Source organism: Pelmatolapia mariae, linkage group LG1 (genome assembly GCF_036321145.2).
Source record: "Pelmatolapia mariae isolate MD_Pm_ZW linkage group LG1, Pm_UMD_F_2, whole genome shotgun sequence".
Lineage (NCBI taxonomy): Eukaryota > Metazoa > Chordata > Actinopteri > Cichliformes > Cichlidae > Pelmatolapia > Pelmatolapia mariae.
Window position 1 is genome coordinate 30,034,026 of NC_086227.1, and position 16,911 is coordinate 30,050,936.

General features: G+C 38.8%; 1 protein-coding gene across 2 annotated transcripts in view; it reads left to right on the top strand.

Moving 5' to 3' along the window:
- The window catches only part of LOC134630749 (protein unc-13 homolog C), a 110,439-nt gene that overhangs the window by 65,853 nt on the left and 27,675 nt on the right, over positions 1-16,911 (top strand). For both annotated transcript variants that reach the window (XM_063478368.1, XM_063478360.1), the window contains 2 exons: positions 976-1,061; positions 16,718-16,844. In XM_063478368.1, coding sequence (XP_063334438.1) covers positions 976-1,061; positions 16,718-16,844 — 213 coding nt within the window. The remainder of the gene's footprint in view (positions 1-975; positions 1,062-16,717; positions 16,845-16,911) is intronic.

Genomic DNA, 16,911 nt, shown 5'->3' on the forward strand with positions numbered 1-16,911 from the left:
CTAATTTAAAAGACTATATTTTATGATTGGGGGGAAAACGTGGATGCTGCAGTTGTTTTTAAAAGCATAAGCATAGCAATATCCCCAGAAACACCTCATGCATAAACCATTTATTTCACCAAATAGAAGTAAGACTGTGGCAGAACATATTATGCTCATCTTCACCACAAATGGTTTTCATTATCTGGCCTACCTACAGTACACCATCTGGTTGCATGACAAGGCTGAGGAATAACTGAGATGGAAACAAAGATTCTTAGAGTGATAGAGATGAAAGTGCAATTGTTTCAGGGATTCTGTTTTCTTCACTTTTCTTCTTCGCCGGGTGCAATGAATCAGCCTTTTGGACTTGGCTCCTTACCTCAATAAAAAGACCTGAGGTTGGGAAAAGGAGAACAGCAGAGTTTTTGTGTATGTGAGTAAGTGCACTTCAGCATTGCTTCTCTGCAGGAGTGTCCCAGCTGAGCAGATGATTACTGCTCCAATAGAAATTGTCGGACAAATGAGTTTGTTGTTAGAAACAAGGCGGCCTGGAGCAAAAGTAAAACATTTCCAGATAAATTGACCTTTCTCAAACCAAGGCTCCGTCATCTATAAATGTCCTCCCTTCACTGTCTGAAGATACGGATAATTAAACCATTGACATCTCACGTTCAAGCTTTGACTGAAAATCTATAGGCATTCAAAATAGAAGATTACTTCCCAAATGCGTTGCCACCTTCATTTTCTCTCTTTCACTTTGTCATTTCCTCCTGCACTTTTTCTCATCTTTAAGGCACGCACATACAACTCAATTCCGCCCCAATTCAACTAGATTTGGAAATAGCGGGGGATTATTAGATTATGAGATGTCTTCTACCACATCTGTTAAGTCATTCGTTAGAGACCTGGGATGGACCGAGTCATCAGACCATCCACTCGAGCGTGTCATTGTACGGAAATGAGTCTGATTGAAATCCGTTTGAATTCCACCAGGTTTCCACAGGAGCTGAATGCGGGCAAGATCAGCGCTGAAATCATGTGGAGTCTCTTTGCCCTGGATATGAAGTATGCAATGGAAGGTCAGTGCTCATCAGATAATTTTGCATGAGGGCATGCGTATATAAGTGACCGAGTGGAAGATTAAGACAAATGATATGTACTGACTGAGTCTTGGTGAAGAACAATAACTGACCTTTGTGTTGCTTTCTGCAGTGAAAAGTTCAGAGTGTTACTGTGTTTTATGCCTGTCTATGTAAGTGCTGTTTATCGGTTGGTGTCTCACTGTTTATCACCTGTGCCTGACTGTGGTCAGCGCTACTGCCTATCTAGATTATGCTTGCTTTCTTTCATTCTATTGATCACTATAGTGAAACTGGAACTTCTTTTAATCAAGATAAGCAATTGATCAATTGCACAATCAAAGACAAGTGAGATGCTCAGGTTTTGTGGCTCTTTATTTAATTACCTCTGTCGTTCAGTCGCTGCCTTAAAAAAAACAAAGAAAAGTATTTATGATGCCCCAGTGTTAATGCAGTTTGCAACATTTGGAGTAAGAGTCCCTGGCTAATGGCAAATTTCAGTAAGCAGTAGTAAGTTCGAGGCCCACTTTTAGTGCCCTAGGCAAGATTATGATTTGGTGATGTTACTGCTGTAATGCCACATGAGTAAATATGAGCAACTTTCTGCTCGAGGTAGAACTATCGCAGACCGCGGTATGTAAAACCTAAGCATGTAAAATTGGAGTAACTGGCCAACATTTAAATCAATATGAAAATGTTTATATTTGCTTACACGCAGCATCAGTGACATCTTAATGTCAGGTTTAGGATCATTGTTTCTCAATACTGAATTCTACGTCACAGAAACTCTTGACACAACTGTGCACATACAATATTAGCTGTATAAGTGAATGCCGCATGGACAATATTGACCTGTTTGGAGGGAAAGTCAGTACCCTGGTTAGTCATACCTGCTCACCAGTGTCAGCAACCGGATCTCTAGTTTAAAAATGATTTTGAAAAAGTCAGCTTATGCAGGAATCAGTGTATTCCTACAGTCTATGGTGTTACTATCGGCTGTTACTGCAGTGTGAGGCAAACATTTTTTTAACAATGCGTGAGGCAGATTGATCAATAGTGCCAGACCTTTCCATGAGGAACAGGAGCAATGACAGAATATTTCTTCATTCTCTTTGGCACACCATTGGTGAGGGTATCTAGCTGGCATTTGCCAAAAACTGGCCCTAAAGAGGTTGGTATTTTCACTGTGCCCTTGACCAAGGCACTGGCTTTTGTCCCTAGGCACCGTAGAGTGGCAACCCATTACTTCTAAGATGGGTTAAATTCAGAAATTAAGTTTCCCTTGGGATAAAAGGATGTCTTATATCTTGCTGATTGTAAGTCAAACAGTTTAAAATATTTAAAGATACAGAGCATGCAAGTGTGTGCTGCAGTTTTTTCTAATGTATTCTTTCTACTAGGGCTACATGATTATTATTATGATTATTTTAATCAAAATTGCAGATCACGAGAAGCTGCCACGATTTTAATAAATAAAAAAGTATGCTTTTTTGTCCTCTTTATTCACCTAACTTGAGTGCATCTCTTAGAAGAAAAATTAAAAACACAATGGTAAATCAACAGGTCTTTTTTTCACTTTTACATTGTTACTAACGTTTATTCACTTGACCCATATGCTCAAGAGGCAAAATAAAGTCTTTTGCTACAATCATTGTACTTGCATAATTGATGTGAATAGCACTCAGAGAAAAGTGCTGGACACCTGTGAGATTTGACTGTGTTTCCTCTGTGACATTTGCATAGTTACGTGAAGGGATAACGTATCTTTTGCCCAGTAAGTTCACCATTTTCCTGAACCCTTCGTTACTCATTTTGTTTACTGGAAATGTATCTTTAGCTAATAAGACTGTGTTGTTAATTTCAGTACATCTTGGTGAACTGGATGCTGACGTGCTGTAGATTCTGGCTTTCGTGGGTGTCAGAGTTGATGTTGGATGATTGACATTAGCAACCACAGCGTTGTTTTTCTTGGTCTCCATGCATTCATCGTGCTGCAGTTTGTGATGTTCTTTCAGGCAATAGAATAACTTAGTTATCCTTTCAGCACTTTCCGCATATGATGACTTCTTGGTTAAAAACAATTGCCCTAAGTATATCCAAACTATTTCCAAACACGGATGGACGAACTTTACCATCTGCCGTGCCAAATATTTGATTGTTGTTGTATATGTCTATATAATGTAGTGTCGCTTGCTTGCAATTACTAGTCCAGGAAACCTCAAGCTGTGTGCTAATAGGAACAGCTTACAGCACCATCATTCAGTCTTGTTGTCAGGTAGAGATTAAGAGAGAGGTTGATTTGCTTTCGCTTTGCTCTCTAGCATGCGTGTTCAGTATTGCACAGTCATGTTCATTTCTGGGAATCCAAAATCATGATCAATATTAAAATTCAAGTAATTCTGCATCTCTATTTTTTACAGTATGTCCTTGTTTTGGCCAAATAAACACTGTATTTAACTTATTATATTACACAATAAACTGGAAGGTATTGAAAAAGGGCCACCAGACTGACATGCACTGTAAAGGTATAAAAAATTAGATTTTGCAGTTTCATGAGATTATTTATTAACTGTAATTGTGGACGAACCAAAAAGAGTGTAAACTGTTGCAGCTGTGTAGTACTGCAAAATGAAACTAGTATTTGTTTTTCTGTATGCTTTGGTGGTTTAATATAGATTTTGCAATACAAGTTAAGTCTTTTTTTTTCTAGACAGCAAGCAGAGAGTTGCAGTGATCAGGTCATAAATCTCTGATATATTCTACCAGTATGAAAACAGATGTTCCCTGTTTTATGTGGGTTTTGACTTTAATCCCTGCCCACGCGTTTTCTAGCTCTCCTCCCAAAAGGCAGTAAATGCCACCTGGAGGCTGGTTTTTGAGGTTGGTGGCTTCTGGATCAATCCCCACAGGATATATGGTGGGAGGCGGAATACAGAAAGGCGTTAATGAAGAGTGGGGTTGTGAACAAGTGTTAAGATGGTTTCGTGTCGGTGTGTTTGCACATAAGGACTCAGCAGGGTGTCACCCTTGGTTCTGAGTTTTTGTGGATTTCTGCTCTGAAGTTTAACTTAGATAAAGTTTGCCAAAGTCACGTCTCTGAAAAGCAATGAATCTTTTTGAGCTTTTTTTTTTTTTTTTTTTTTTTTACATAAAAATCGCCCGCTCCCAACAGATGCTACTCTTAAGTTTACCAAATTCATCTCACTTATCTAATCACTTCATGTCATTCAACTCATTATTTCTATGAACAAAATGATTGTTTGTGACTATGTAGGACACAGCTTATCTGATTTGATTTATTTGATTTATGCATACTTGATTTGGGCAGAGAAGATAAAATTTCCAGCAGCATTTAGAAAATGATATCAAATGGTTTGCACCTCATATTAAATATTATGAGATTCCCTTTATCGACTGCGACCCTGATTTATCATTTACATTGATGTTGCAGTGGGTTTTTTTTTTTAAACATGCATATTTTGCCTGGTCCAAGCTGAACATCTGAGCCACATCTGTGCTGAATTAAATATGACAGAAGGCATATTTGTTATTTTGATGAAGGCAAGCAGGCTGGGTGATGTGATTGAGGTTTAAACACTAGAAATGCTCTTCAGACTGTGCTGAAGACGCAAAGCTCAGGAGCACCAAAGAGCTTATTGACAATTTATTCTCATCTACTCAGCATATACCTGCTGCTTCCTCTGTACTAAGCCTTCTTAAGTTGCTATAGCAACCAGGTGTCATGGTGAAGACACTGCAAACTGCAGTGTTTCTTACACACACACACACACACACACACACACACACACACACACACACACACACACACACACAAAAAGCTTCTTTCTATCATGGACAACCCCTCCCACCCCATGCACGGCCCCATGATGGACCATCGGAGCAAACGTAGCAAAAGACTCATTGCCCCGAAATGCAGAACTGACTGCCACAGGAAATCCACAGGATTTTTTAACTCTTCCTCACTCTGTAGGTGATTCTCCTGAGACGATTACCTATGTTATTCTGTTCCCTCCCAGACCGTGCAATATTACCCAAGAGTACTTATTGAATATTTGTTTTCATCCCCCCATCATACGCTGCTACTCCCTTTATTCTATTGCACAATACTTTGTCACTTTCTAGAATCGCCTGCACTGATAGTTAAGTTATTTATTCACCAGGATATAGTTATGTATATTACTTCGTTAGAGTTATCCGATACTATGTCTTGCACTTTCCTTCTGTATATTACTGTACACTATTCTTATTGTACATATTGTATATCTTATATCTTATTCATCTGTTCCTCTGTCTCTCCTGCTGCTTTGAGCATGTACATGACAAAAGAATTTCCCTCGGGATAAATAAAGTTGTTCTTATTCTTATTATTCTTACACACACACACGTGAAGCGTATACTGTATATTCTACATGTGTTATATTGAGATGGTTGTAGTTTTGATATTTCTTTTTGTCAGGTAAGGCTACAGATTTCATGTCAATGTCCATTTTATATTTAATATACTGTGACAGGTGCAGAGTGTGTGTGGGTGAGTGAGTGGGTGGGGGGTGTCTATGGTGAGGTTAAAGAGCACAGAGTACAAAGGTTTCAGGGTTATGTGAACTGAGACTTTCATAAACTCACACATAAATTTATACTTTAATCATATTTTTTTAATTCAAATTTCTAAAGTAACTTTAGTAGTGGTATTTACTCATGACATATTAGGTGTCAGTAAATGCTGAGTAGCCTCTATCACATACTTATGCTTTCATAAGTACGTGATACTTATGAAAGCATCACATACTTATATACTTGTATAGCCTCAGACTTCCTGCACCCTCTATCTTATATAGGATGTTGCTACTTCCTGTGCCCTGAAGTAAGAAAACAATTTGAAAGTTATTCTTTCATGACACTTATTTCATCGTTTGGCAATGCAGAACTTCTTGAACCTGTTTATCTGTTTGTACTTGAAGTACATTCATTTTGAATATTTTTCACACAATCCAGCTTGGTGGCATGTTGTACTGTTACCTGTGCAGGATTTAGTTCTGCAACACCTAACTTAAGAAAATTGAAAACTGCAACAATAAACAGCGTATATACTTTAAACATGCCAAAGATAAGAAAAAATCTTTTTCATTAGTGTACATTAAAGGTCAAAATAATGTATAATTATTATATTTGTTCTTCTTAGATATTAAACCAATAACTTGAAGAGAGTCAATAAAATTCTATAATATATAAAAACATCTCGTGTGTTTACACTTCCTTGATAATAAATGTATTTAAGCAAATCAATAATGCAACAGAGACAGTGAGAGCAGTTGGGGCTTTGTGTTTGTATGTGAGGATATCTGAGTCAGGGCAGCTGGGCATGTGACCACCTGGGGTGTTACTGACTGCTGTCACAGCAGGTTTGGGCAGCATGTGTGTTTGTGTGTGCGTGCGCGTTTTGCCCAGTGGAGTCAGTGTTACAAAAAGAGACAAGAATCATGGATGCACTCAGTCACACATACCCTCTTTCTCGCTCCTTGAGCCTGAACCCTTTTCCCCTGCTTTGCCTCCTCGTGCCTCTTCTTGTCATTACATCACTGCATGCCCACAGCGACACATGCCAGGAGGAGGAAATGACTGTCATGTTCCTCAAAGGAGCACTTTGTATGAATTATTGCTCACTTTTTTGTTGGATCTGCTAGTAGTTGGAGCTCTGGGTTTGGATTGGTGGAGAGAGGTTAGTAGTTAAATGAGGGAGCATTTGACAGCTCATAAACCACATAATGGTGTAGCAGAAGCACGCACACCCAAAATCATGCGAGATGCTTTACTACTTTACTGATTGTAAAACAGTACAAAACTTGGAAAGTTTGGATACACTTTTAAGCTACATCTTAAAGGGTTTGCATGTAAACTCACGAAACATTTTCTTGGGAATAATAAAATTAAATATATTCACTGGTCACTATTATTAGGAACATCTTGCTGGTGTCAGCTTGGACCCCCCTTTTGGTCTTCATTCACACACAGAGTAGACAATGATTTCATGACATGCTGCAGTGATATATAAACATGTGGTGAGTGAAAACTCACAAAGTTCTCAGTGTATCACGTGAAATCTTGCAACAGTTTGAGCCTATAGCAGTATACCTAGGGAATGTTTTAGGGTCACCTGATGCAGCCTGCTATAAGCTTTTCAAAAAAGAAAGCCTTACGCCTCATATTAAAGATAGAAGGTGTCTGTCTCCTGAATCCAAACTGGGTGCTGGTTCCACAGGAGAGGGTCCTGGTGTCTGGAAGAACTGCCTGCCATTGTGCTATTAGAAACTCTAGAAACCACAAGTAAGCCTGCAGTCTGAGAGTGAAGTGCTGTTTTGCCATAGTATGATATTATGAGGTCTTTAAGGGATAATGGGGCGTGATTATTCCCATGCATATTTTGACTTATTTTCAAGACTTTGCGAGTAGAAGAATTTAAAATTCAGTTCTGGATTTAACAGGGAGCTAATGAAGAGAAGCTAATATGGGAGAAATACAGTCTATCTTTCTAGTCCTTGATAGTAACATTTTTAATCAACTGGAGGATTTTTAGGGACCTTTAATAGCAATGATAATGATCAGTAACAATAGCTAGGTACACTGTGGTCATAAATGGATGGAAATGGTCAGCAACAATACTCAAGCTACAATGTTTATACTTTGTGTGCAACGGGTACTCTGGGGTCCAAAGTGTACCAAAAAAATATTCCCGACACCATTACACCAACCAGCAGCAGTCTGAACTGTTGATATCTGGCAGGATGGATCCATGCTTTCACATTCTTTACACCAAATTGTTACCCTACCATCTCAATGTTGCAGCAGCAATCGATACTCTGCAGACCAGGCAGCATTTTTTCAGTTTCAGTTCCAGTTTCCTATTTTGATCAGCCTGTGTGAATTGTAGGCTCAATTTCTTTCTTTTTTTTGTAGCACCCAATGTAGTCTGGTGTCCATCCTCTTTAAGGTTTCATGCATCATGTTCAGAGATGTTCTTCCACAAAGCTTGGTTGTGCGAGTGGTTATCTGAGTTATTGCAGTGTTCCTATCTGCTCAAAACAGTCTAGCCATTTTTCTTTTATCTTTGGTATCAACAAGGCATTTTTCGAGTAGTAAACTGGCACTCAGTGGATATTTTCTCTTTTTTAAACAATTCTCTGCAAACCCTAAAGATGATTATGCAAAACTGCAATAGAACAGCAATTTCTGAAATACTCAAACGAGCCCATCTGGCGCCAACAGCCATGCCAAGTTTAAAGTCCCTTAAATCACCTTTCTGCTTCATCACTCCGTTTCACAGTCATGACTAAAAATGTTAAATATCAAAGTGAACATCAGCAATTGATTGGTCACAATTCATGGTATGGCATGGTAAGAAAAGTCCTCTTAAAGTTTCACATTCATTGTGTAAGAATACTATTCAGGAAGTTTTTTATATTTTGCTATGTCCACAACCACCTACAGTGTTATTTGAAAGTTGCATGTGTAATAGCAGAAACTGTAGACAAGTGACCAAATTGGTCCTGTAGGTCTATTTCAAGCTGCATACATATGTGTATGAACACGTGCACTGTTCCTGCATGTACCGTGTTTCGATGAGGTGGTAGAGAAGAGGTGATATTTTGAGCCAATTCAGGTTTCTGCTCAGCTGTCTCATTCAGACAAATGGAAGTATATCAGAGTAACCTGTTTATATAAGAAGGCCCATAAAACTGGCAGGGTGGATGACAGAGACACCCTGAAGGAGGTGGGACGGAATATCCTGCTTCATTGGTCTATCTATCTGTGTCTGTATGCGTGTGTGTGTGTGTGTGTCCTTGTGTGCGCATGCGTGCGTACCTGCATGCATGTGTGCAGACAAATGTGCAGGCACTTTCGCACATTTGTTCACACGCTCAGTTGTGCAAGTAAGTAAGAAGGAATGAATGAGAATATAAAGAGAATATTTGTGTCTTTGTGACTCTGTGCACAGATGTGCATGCACATTACTTAATGAAGTCTTTGATGCATCCTCTGCTTCCTGCTTGGAGGCCCTTGGTGCCAGTGCTGGTGCAGAAATGGATGCTGCTAATTTTAGCATCACTGTGAGAATCTCTGAATGTGTGAGAGGAGAGGGAAAGGGCGCTTCAGAGAGGTAGGAATGATAACAAAAACAGAGTGGATAAAATAAGAGACAGAGAAAAGATGTGGGAGCATATCGAGTGTGAATGACTGTGACTATAGCTGAATGTATTCCCGCAATCCCTGATAACTTACTAATAAACTTGTAAAATTGTGCTGTGTAGTTAGAAACTGAGCTTTTAGAAGCATATCAATCATTATTATAATTTGCCGTGTTGTTGTGTAGTTTGTTGATTTCTTAAAAAACCTTAAAAAACCATCCAACAGGGAGCATGCAGACTGGTCACTAAACAGAAGCAAATAAGGAAGAGAATAAAAATAGTGCTTCATTACAGCAACAACGGATTTATTTCTAGACTTTCAGACTGTGATGAAGTTTAAGGCACGCATTTTATATGCACTGTATAGCTGTTTAATGACGGTGGTTCCCAGGGCATGCCATTGAAGATCTAGTGCCTCTGCAGCCCATTAACTCACCTTCAGCCTGTTGGAACAGCTTCGCTCCATAAAAGAGTTAAATTGAACTTCAGTTAATGTACAGTGCGGTTTTGGTTTCTATAACAAGGTGGTGTTTACAGGGCTGAGGCGTGCCTGATGTTTTTTAAACTATTCATTTCATTTTTTTTGGCATAAGACTGGAACCTCAGTTCAGATCTCTTAGTACATCATCTGACAGCTTATGTCTTTTTATATTCACTGACTTTATAAAGCACTGAAGAGCAGCTTTTTCATACATGGAGATCTCATGAATGCTTAATAAAGCCTCCATTAAATGTAATGCCTTCTGTCAGTCCAGTTCAATAATAATGTTTTATATTTCCTCTCTTAATGAGCTGCTGTATAATATGCAATGTTATTATATTTGTTTTAATAAAATGGATAAAATAAATCCGTACTTAATATCCATAAAGATATAGATTTAACATAAGACCACAAATGCCGCACTACATTTTGCAGTGGTGATTCATTATCCTGAACCAGAGTGGAGCCTTAACATTAGTTCACCTCAGGTTTGGCTGTGTCTCAGTTCATTATATTTCTGTTTGAGTCTCATCAACATGGGTTGGTGTCTCTGTGGACTCTTGTGTTTTAGCCGAGCTGTGTCAGTAGACCCCTGTGATAAAGCTACGGAGGCCCTTTGACTGAACTGGGTCAGAAGCCAAGATGAAGGAATTATGCCACAGAGAAAAGTACACTGCCTTTGGCTGCCATTTTGCTCCTCTGGGCTTTTGTCTTGAGCACATCCGTCTAACCTTGCACTCTTACAGATATAGTCGCTGAATGGTAATTGTACAATGCAAAAGCTGCGGTAAACTGCTACACTTCATAATATCCACTGTATTAAATCAATGAGGCAGAGAGTGAGGCAGTCTCTTGTGAGTTTGTCTGTCCCTGTGGGCTGCGTCACACAAGATGACATCCTCGCCAGGGACCTTGAGCCTACTCCTCCCTCAGGACAGCCCACACTGTTTACCACCAGCAGGGGAAAATGACACAGATCCAAATACACATACAACAGTGTATGAGTGCACAAAATGATATACTACACACATTTACATGCATATTTACAGCACGATTAAAAAGCTAGATGAGACAATGAGACCACACTCAAGCTCACTTAATACTTTTGTTAATAAATGTGAGAAAGCATTGGTGTAAATCTTCTTTGTGAATGTGATTGTGGAAAGAGGACACTTGGTAAGGTTGGTGAGGGAGCTTAGTCATGCGGAGTCAAAAGTTGCTTCTAATGGAAGTGTGTGGACTGTTTTTTCCAAATGCATCCTAATTGGGACTAGCACCTGCATCTGTGTTTTGGACTGTGAAAACACATAGACGCCTGCCAGGCCAATCAGCTGAAGTGTGAAGGTCTTCATACAAGCTGTAATGGACAACATCCACCAGTACTAAAAAGAACTTTAGGTCTCATTTATAGAGCACCTCAGTGCCTTACTGAGTTTCATTCACTGGCATTTTTTTTTACAATTAACTTCATTAATTTAGTGAAAAATGTGTTAGGTGAAGTGTCCAATCAATCATATGCAATCATAAGGCTTTCTGATCTCATCGGGCTGTCACTTTACCTTGTGTTACCTCATTTGCATACAGCTACTTTATTGCTGTGGCCCTCTGCAAAGTTTTGCATCATTCATGAAGAGCTGGAACAGAAACAAAACACATTAGCACCACATTATTGCCACAGTATTTATGATCAAGTGTACTTAAGCATATAGCTCACATCGAAGCATGAACAGCCATGGTACAATTAAATACTTATATAATTTTTAATATGTCAGTGCAGTGACACCACGAGGCCTTGTGAAGCTGGATTTGCATAAATAATCATATCAGCATAACTATAAATTTGAATCAACTTACCTTGCAAAATGACAGATCTGACAAAGAGCTCCAACACCTCGCCTTACAATATAATTACTGTCTTCGAGGTGAAATTCGCAAGTGAATTATAAATTAATCGTGTTGAATTTCACCTTCCTGTAATTACATTTTTTAAGAAGGCTCTGCCTGTTTTAAAAGGCAAGCTATGTCTGTCGCCTTCAAGATTTTAAAATGGAATTCTCAGCTATGAAAAATTTAAAACCATTTTCAGATGACTCATTGTGAAGTCAGGCAGCTTCTGTATGTTTTATTGCAGTATTTTTTTTAATGTTCCCTGCAGTCTTATTTACCTCGGTTTTTTTCCTCTGTTCAAAAAGAAATTTCACACTTGTAAGAAAAATGACTTTTAGTTTAGTTTGAAGTTTGAAAAGAATTATTCTCCCCCTTTGTGTTGCATTTTCTAGAAAGATGATATAAGGTGATGTGTCTTTATGACTGAGGCGCTTTTAAAGACAAGAGTATAGCCCTCTTTTAACCACTGTTAGTTACAGTAATTTGTATCCAGAATGAGCTTAAGGATTAAATCTGCTTTAATAGCCAGTAGTGCCAGTGTAACACAATAGTACATACCCTTCATGCTGTTTCACTATACTTAAAGGATCTGTCCTTATGATGCTTCTTTTGGTATCCCTGATCTTTACTGAAGTGCTACGATTAGGCCAGAAAACATCAGGATCAAATTCATGAGCTCTCCTCTAAAGCTGGAATAACCTTCAGTTAGAAAAGGCCTAAAATCAGATAAATTATCAACACAGAAATGTAACAGACAAAACGAAACGGAGCGTACATGACAGGGTCGAAGACTACTGGATTCCTTTCATGTTGTTTCAAGCATGAAGTCTTGTTAGAGTCGATTAATTTCCCTCAGCAAGTTTATAGCTAGAACAATCTGCTATCAAAAAATAAAAATTGTTACCACTTTCTCTAAGTCATTGATGCTCCCGTACATACAATAATGAAGAAGCTCACTGGCAGCACTGAACAAAACACCTGCTGACCTCTACTTTTCTGTCTTCCAATTGACCTCCATCTGCTTCCTTTAGGTGATGATTGTAGGTGACTGTGAGTATGTGACAGCAAAGGTGTATGCAAGCAGAGCTGAGGGCAGAAAGGTTGACACACTGTGATGGTGTATGTATATGTGTCTGTTCTGCTGTGTGTGTAAGCAGCCTTGCAGTGCCAGCTCGATTATTAAAGTGGCACTGCCATAGCTATTCAGATATTACAACCGTAGGTCCTCCCTAATAAAACAATGTAGACTCAGTATTCGGTATTTAAACCAGCTGCTCCTTCTCGGACAACGACTGAATCAGCGAATTCAGGTAAGAACTAACATGGCAGTTTCAACATTGAAAACCACTTTAGCCTTGAAGGTTAGGTGCTGATGAAATTAGTGACATGTCAGGAAAAGAATTCATTTCCTGACATCATTGTGGTTTTTCATACCAGTAATCTACAGAAAATCACTTTAAACCAACCGGTATCATGGCTGCTTCGAAAATAAGTCTAATGTATGCATTTTCAAGCACAGACTACTTTGTGGAGTGGAGAAAATCAGTTGATTGTGACCTTTCTCTATGTCTTTCTCTATGGCACTTATTTATCTGTTGTTACATTTGTCTTCACACTTCATAAAAATGTAACCCAGGTCTTTGCTTTGAAGACATTTTCTCTGGGGATATCAACATTATGTAACCTTTCAGTAAGATGCGTTGAAACAATAGTGTGCCATCCAATTATTATGTTAATGCTTCAGTAGAACTACTATAACACATGCATTCACATAGACATTTAATGTACATGACAGTCTGCCTATGTCTTTGTTAAAGTGGAGTCACACTTATTAAATCAGGTATAAAACGAGCTGCGGTAACAGCTGACAACCGACTGACTCAAGTACAGCACTCACTATATTGTGTTTGAATGCATCTTGAGGCACACACATGTGTTAATTGCACATATGTAAATATTTTTTTCTGAGCTTATAAGGAAGTATAGCGAGCATGGCAAGCATGGCACTATTCATCAAACTAAGCACTGAGGTTCTTATCAGGATTAAGCCACGACAGGCACGGTGCAATGCATTGGATTTAAACATGTCTTTGATGTTGTGTGCGTGTTTATATCTTTTCCTGCATTTGAATATGTGTGTGATTAGGTGGTTTCTTTCTTTCTGCTAAACTATTGTGCTCATTTATATTCCCCGCTTTTTCAGCCTTATTGAGACCTCTTATCGTGTGTCCAGAAATAGACAAATGTTTTTATGGTTTAGTTAAAATGGATTACGGTATACATTTGGCATTACAGTACGACTCAAATGTGTATCAAATGACCATATGATCAGATGTAGAGTGCCTACGCAACACATTCCATCTGTGAAACCCTGAAGCAGCTGCTACACTAAATCGTGTCTGCCATCGAGAAAGGAATTGTATGGCTATTTGCATACTGGATAACAGTGCATGAAAAATGAGAAGGAAAGGGTCGTGCAAAAAATGAAAAAACACCATACAAAATAACAGGGAGTGGTTGGCTAACAGAGACCAATAAAAAGACCAACACGTGATTCAATAGAAGCATTGGATTTCCAAGGGGAGTGCAGGATGCTTTAGTGCAAGACTATAATGCTAACAAATGTGCACTAGTAGATAGCAACAACAGCTCCAGGAAACATCAGTCTGTTAGTCCATCGCTTTGAGCTGAAACATTGCAACAACTTTTTCATGGATTGTCATAATGTTGTTTACAGATAAAAAGAAAAAAATGTTTTTTTTACTTGTGTATGGCGCCCTCTTTTCATTTCTGTTTGTGTATTTTTGAACAGAACTCGCCTCCCCCTGTTTTAATCAATGCTAATTAAATTTGATGTGTGTCAAAGCTGCACCAAATGTCCATTGTTTTGCTATGGCATACAGCTCTGTGTCAAGATCTCTGTCAAATGAGCATAACGGTGTTCATAATGTGGAAAAGCGTGTGTCACATCTTGATTGGTAAAAACGCTTCTGCAGAGCATACACCTGTGCATCTTCACTCTCAGCTCCTTCAGCAAACTTGTTCTGTCCTCATTTCTCCTTAGAGGTAGGAACTAAGACGTTCTGTTGTGGTGTGGTGAGATCAGTCTCTAGGTCACAGGCAAGAGGACAGAGGACAGTAGAAAAGGTGGCACACGACGGTAATTAGAAGGGCTCTATGTGTTTTGTGCTAATTAGCAAGGGTTAGCTCCCTGCCACTACTGCTACCGAATGCTCAACATTACAGTCTAAATTTAAGGCTTGTCAATGTTTGCACTGTTTAGCCAATATTGTAATGTTAGTATTTAACTAAAACCACAACTTGTACTGCTGGATCACGTCATTACTGGGTCACTCTCATAATTACCAGTTTCACAGAAAACAGCATTCCTGTCAGTATAATTGTTGTAATTCACCAAAAAAGTCACATTTTTTTTAAAGCTGTTAAACATCCAGCTTAATGCTAAAATACGTAGGAGTGCATTGATATATACACATATATGGAAACCTCAGGCAACACACTGGCACCAATCCCTGTTCTAAAAAGGGGACACACACACTTACAGTGTTTAAGTACAAACACAAATTGGACAAATTTCTGCATATTTCTGCAAAGGTACAATGCTGTGTTAGCAGCAGTAGATAGTTATTTCTGTCCTGGATGCAGTTTCTGCTTTACCATAATCAACTTTACTATAATCTGTGCAATAAAAATACAAGTGATGTCCTCATTTTAACACCTCACGCTCAGCCATGCTCCCTTGCCCTTCTGCAGGCTATCTAAAGAAACAACAATGGCATAATTGTAATTATAATGGGATAAGAGAAATTACATTACTGCATTACAGATGTTCAATGTTTCACACAGTTATAGAATTGTGAAGGAAGCAAAGTATTAACTTTCACTATCAATATTACCCATTACTATTAAAACACCACTCATCCAACTGTGCAGAAAAGCTTTTAGTAAACAATTTTCTCACACGGTAGCATGACATTATATAATGAAATGTAATTCCATTAGTATTCTATTTTGTTTGGGTGGTTATTGATTAGGACAGCTGGAAGCCCAATAATGAGTGACAAGCAGCAGACTGGCAGCTTGTGTCACACCAAATGGAAACTTTTCCATTGCTGCAACCTCTCACACTTGATGTGAGCTGCTTGTGTGGCTGTAGACATGTACAGTAGACCTGTACAGAAAGTTTGTCTTGTCAGTGAAGGATGATCTCCTTGACCTATATGCTATCTTATCTGTGTTGAAACTGTGATGAAACAGTTTCCTGTATCCAATTTCTTTGTTACAACACACTCTAGTGGTCCTTTGTGTTGTGTTAGATTTTCCCTCCACCGTATGGGCCTCTCATTCTTGCAGTTTTCTTCTTCTTCTGAGAGCCATAATCTCATCTGTGCCCATCACTGCAGTCGCAAAATGCTTTACTTCTTATTGGTCTTTCTCCAGTGGTCCCTTCTCTTTTGTCTGACATTTCTCTTACAGTTTCTTTTTACTCATTTCCTTTCTTTTCTTTCATCTATTCTGTCCTAACCCCTTCTTTTGCACCATTACCATCCGTCTCTTCTAAAGGGGATCCCATGAAAGTGTTTAATTGTTCTGAAATGCCCACGGTGAGCTGGACTAAATGACTCAGCAGACTTGTCAGCTGACATGAAAGTCTAATTCATTTTAGCTCTAGTTTGTTTGCAGTCATTCAAAAGCTTTCTGTCTCTGGTGAGAGCTGGACACATTCGCAGACGCATTTTATTTCCTTGTTCTTTGATAGCTCAAGGCTATACATAATCGAGGCTGTTAAGATGTCAGACTAAAAGCAAGCACTGTTGCGCAGGTGTTTTTCATGTTTATGGGGATATTTGCTTATTTATATAAGCAAATATAAGAGTATGTGAGTGTCTGTCGGCTCTTGTGGTTCTTGTGAAGATGTTGAAAGAAGAACAGAATGCATTCGATACACTTCTACCTATAAGACTCATTCATTTTACAACTTAGATTTCAGTGTGTCATTATTAATGACTTCCAGTGAATACTGCACTTGCTAACATGTGTGCCTCATGTTTTAATCTGCATTACAGAGCATGAAAAGCACCGCCTATGCAAAAGCACTGAATACATGAATCTTCACTTCAAAGTCAAATGGTTCCATAATGAGTATGTCCGTGACCTGCCGGCCTTCAAGGATGTTCCACCTGAATATTCTCTGTGAGTGTTTTCCACACATCTACATGCACAAACACGGGCGTGCCCACACGCACACGCACACACACAC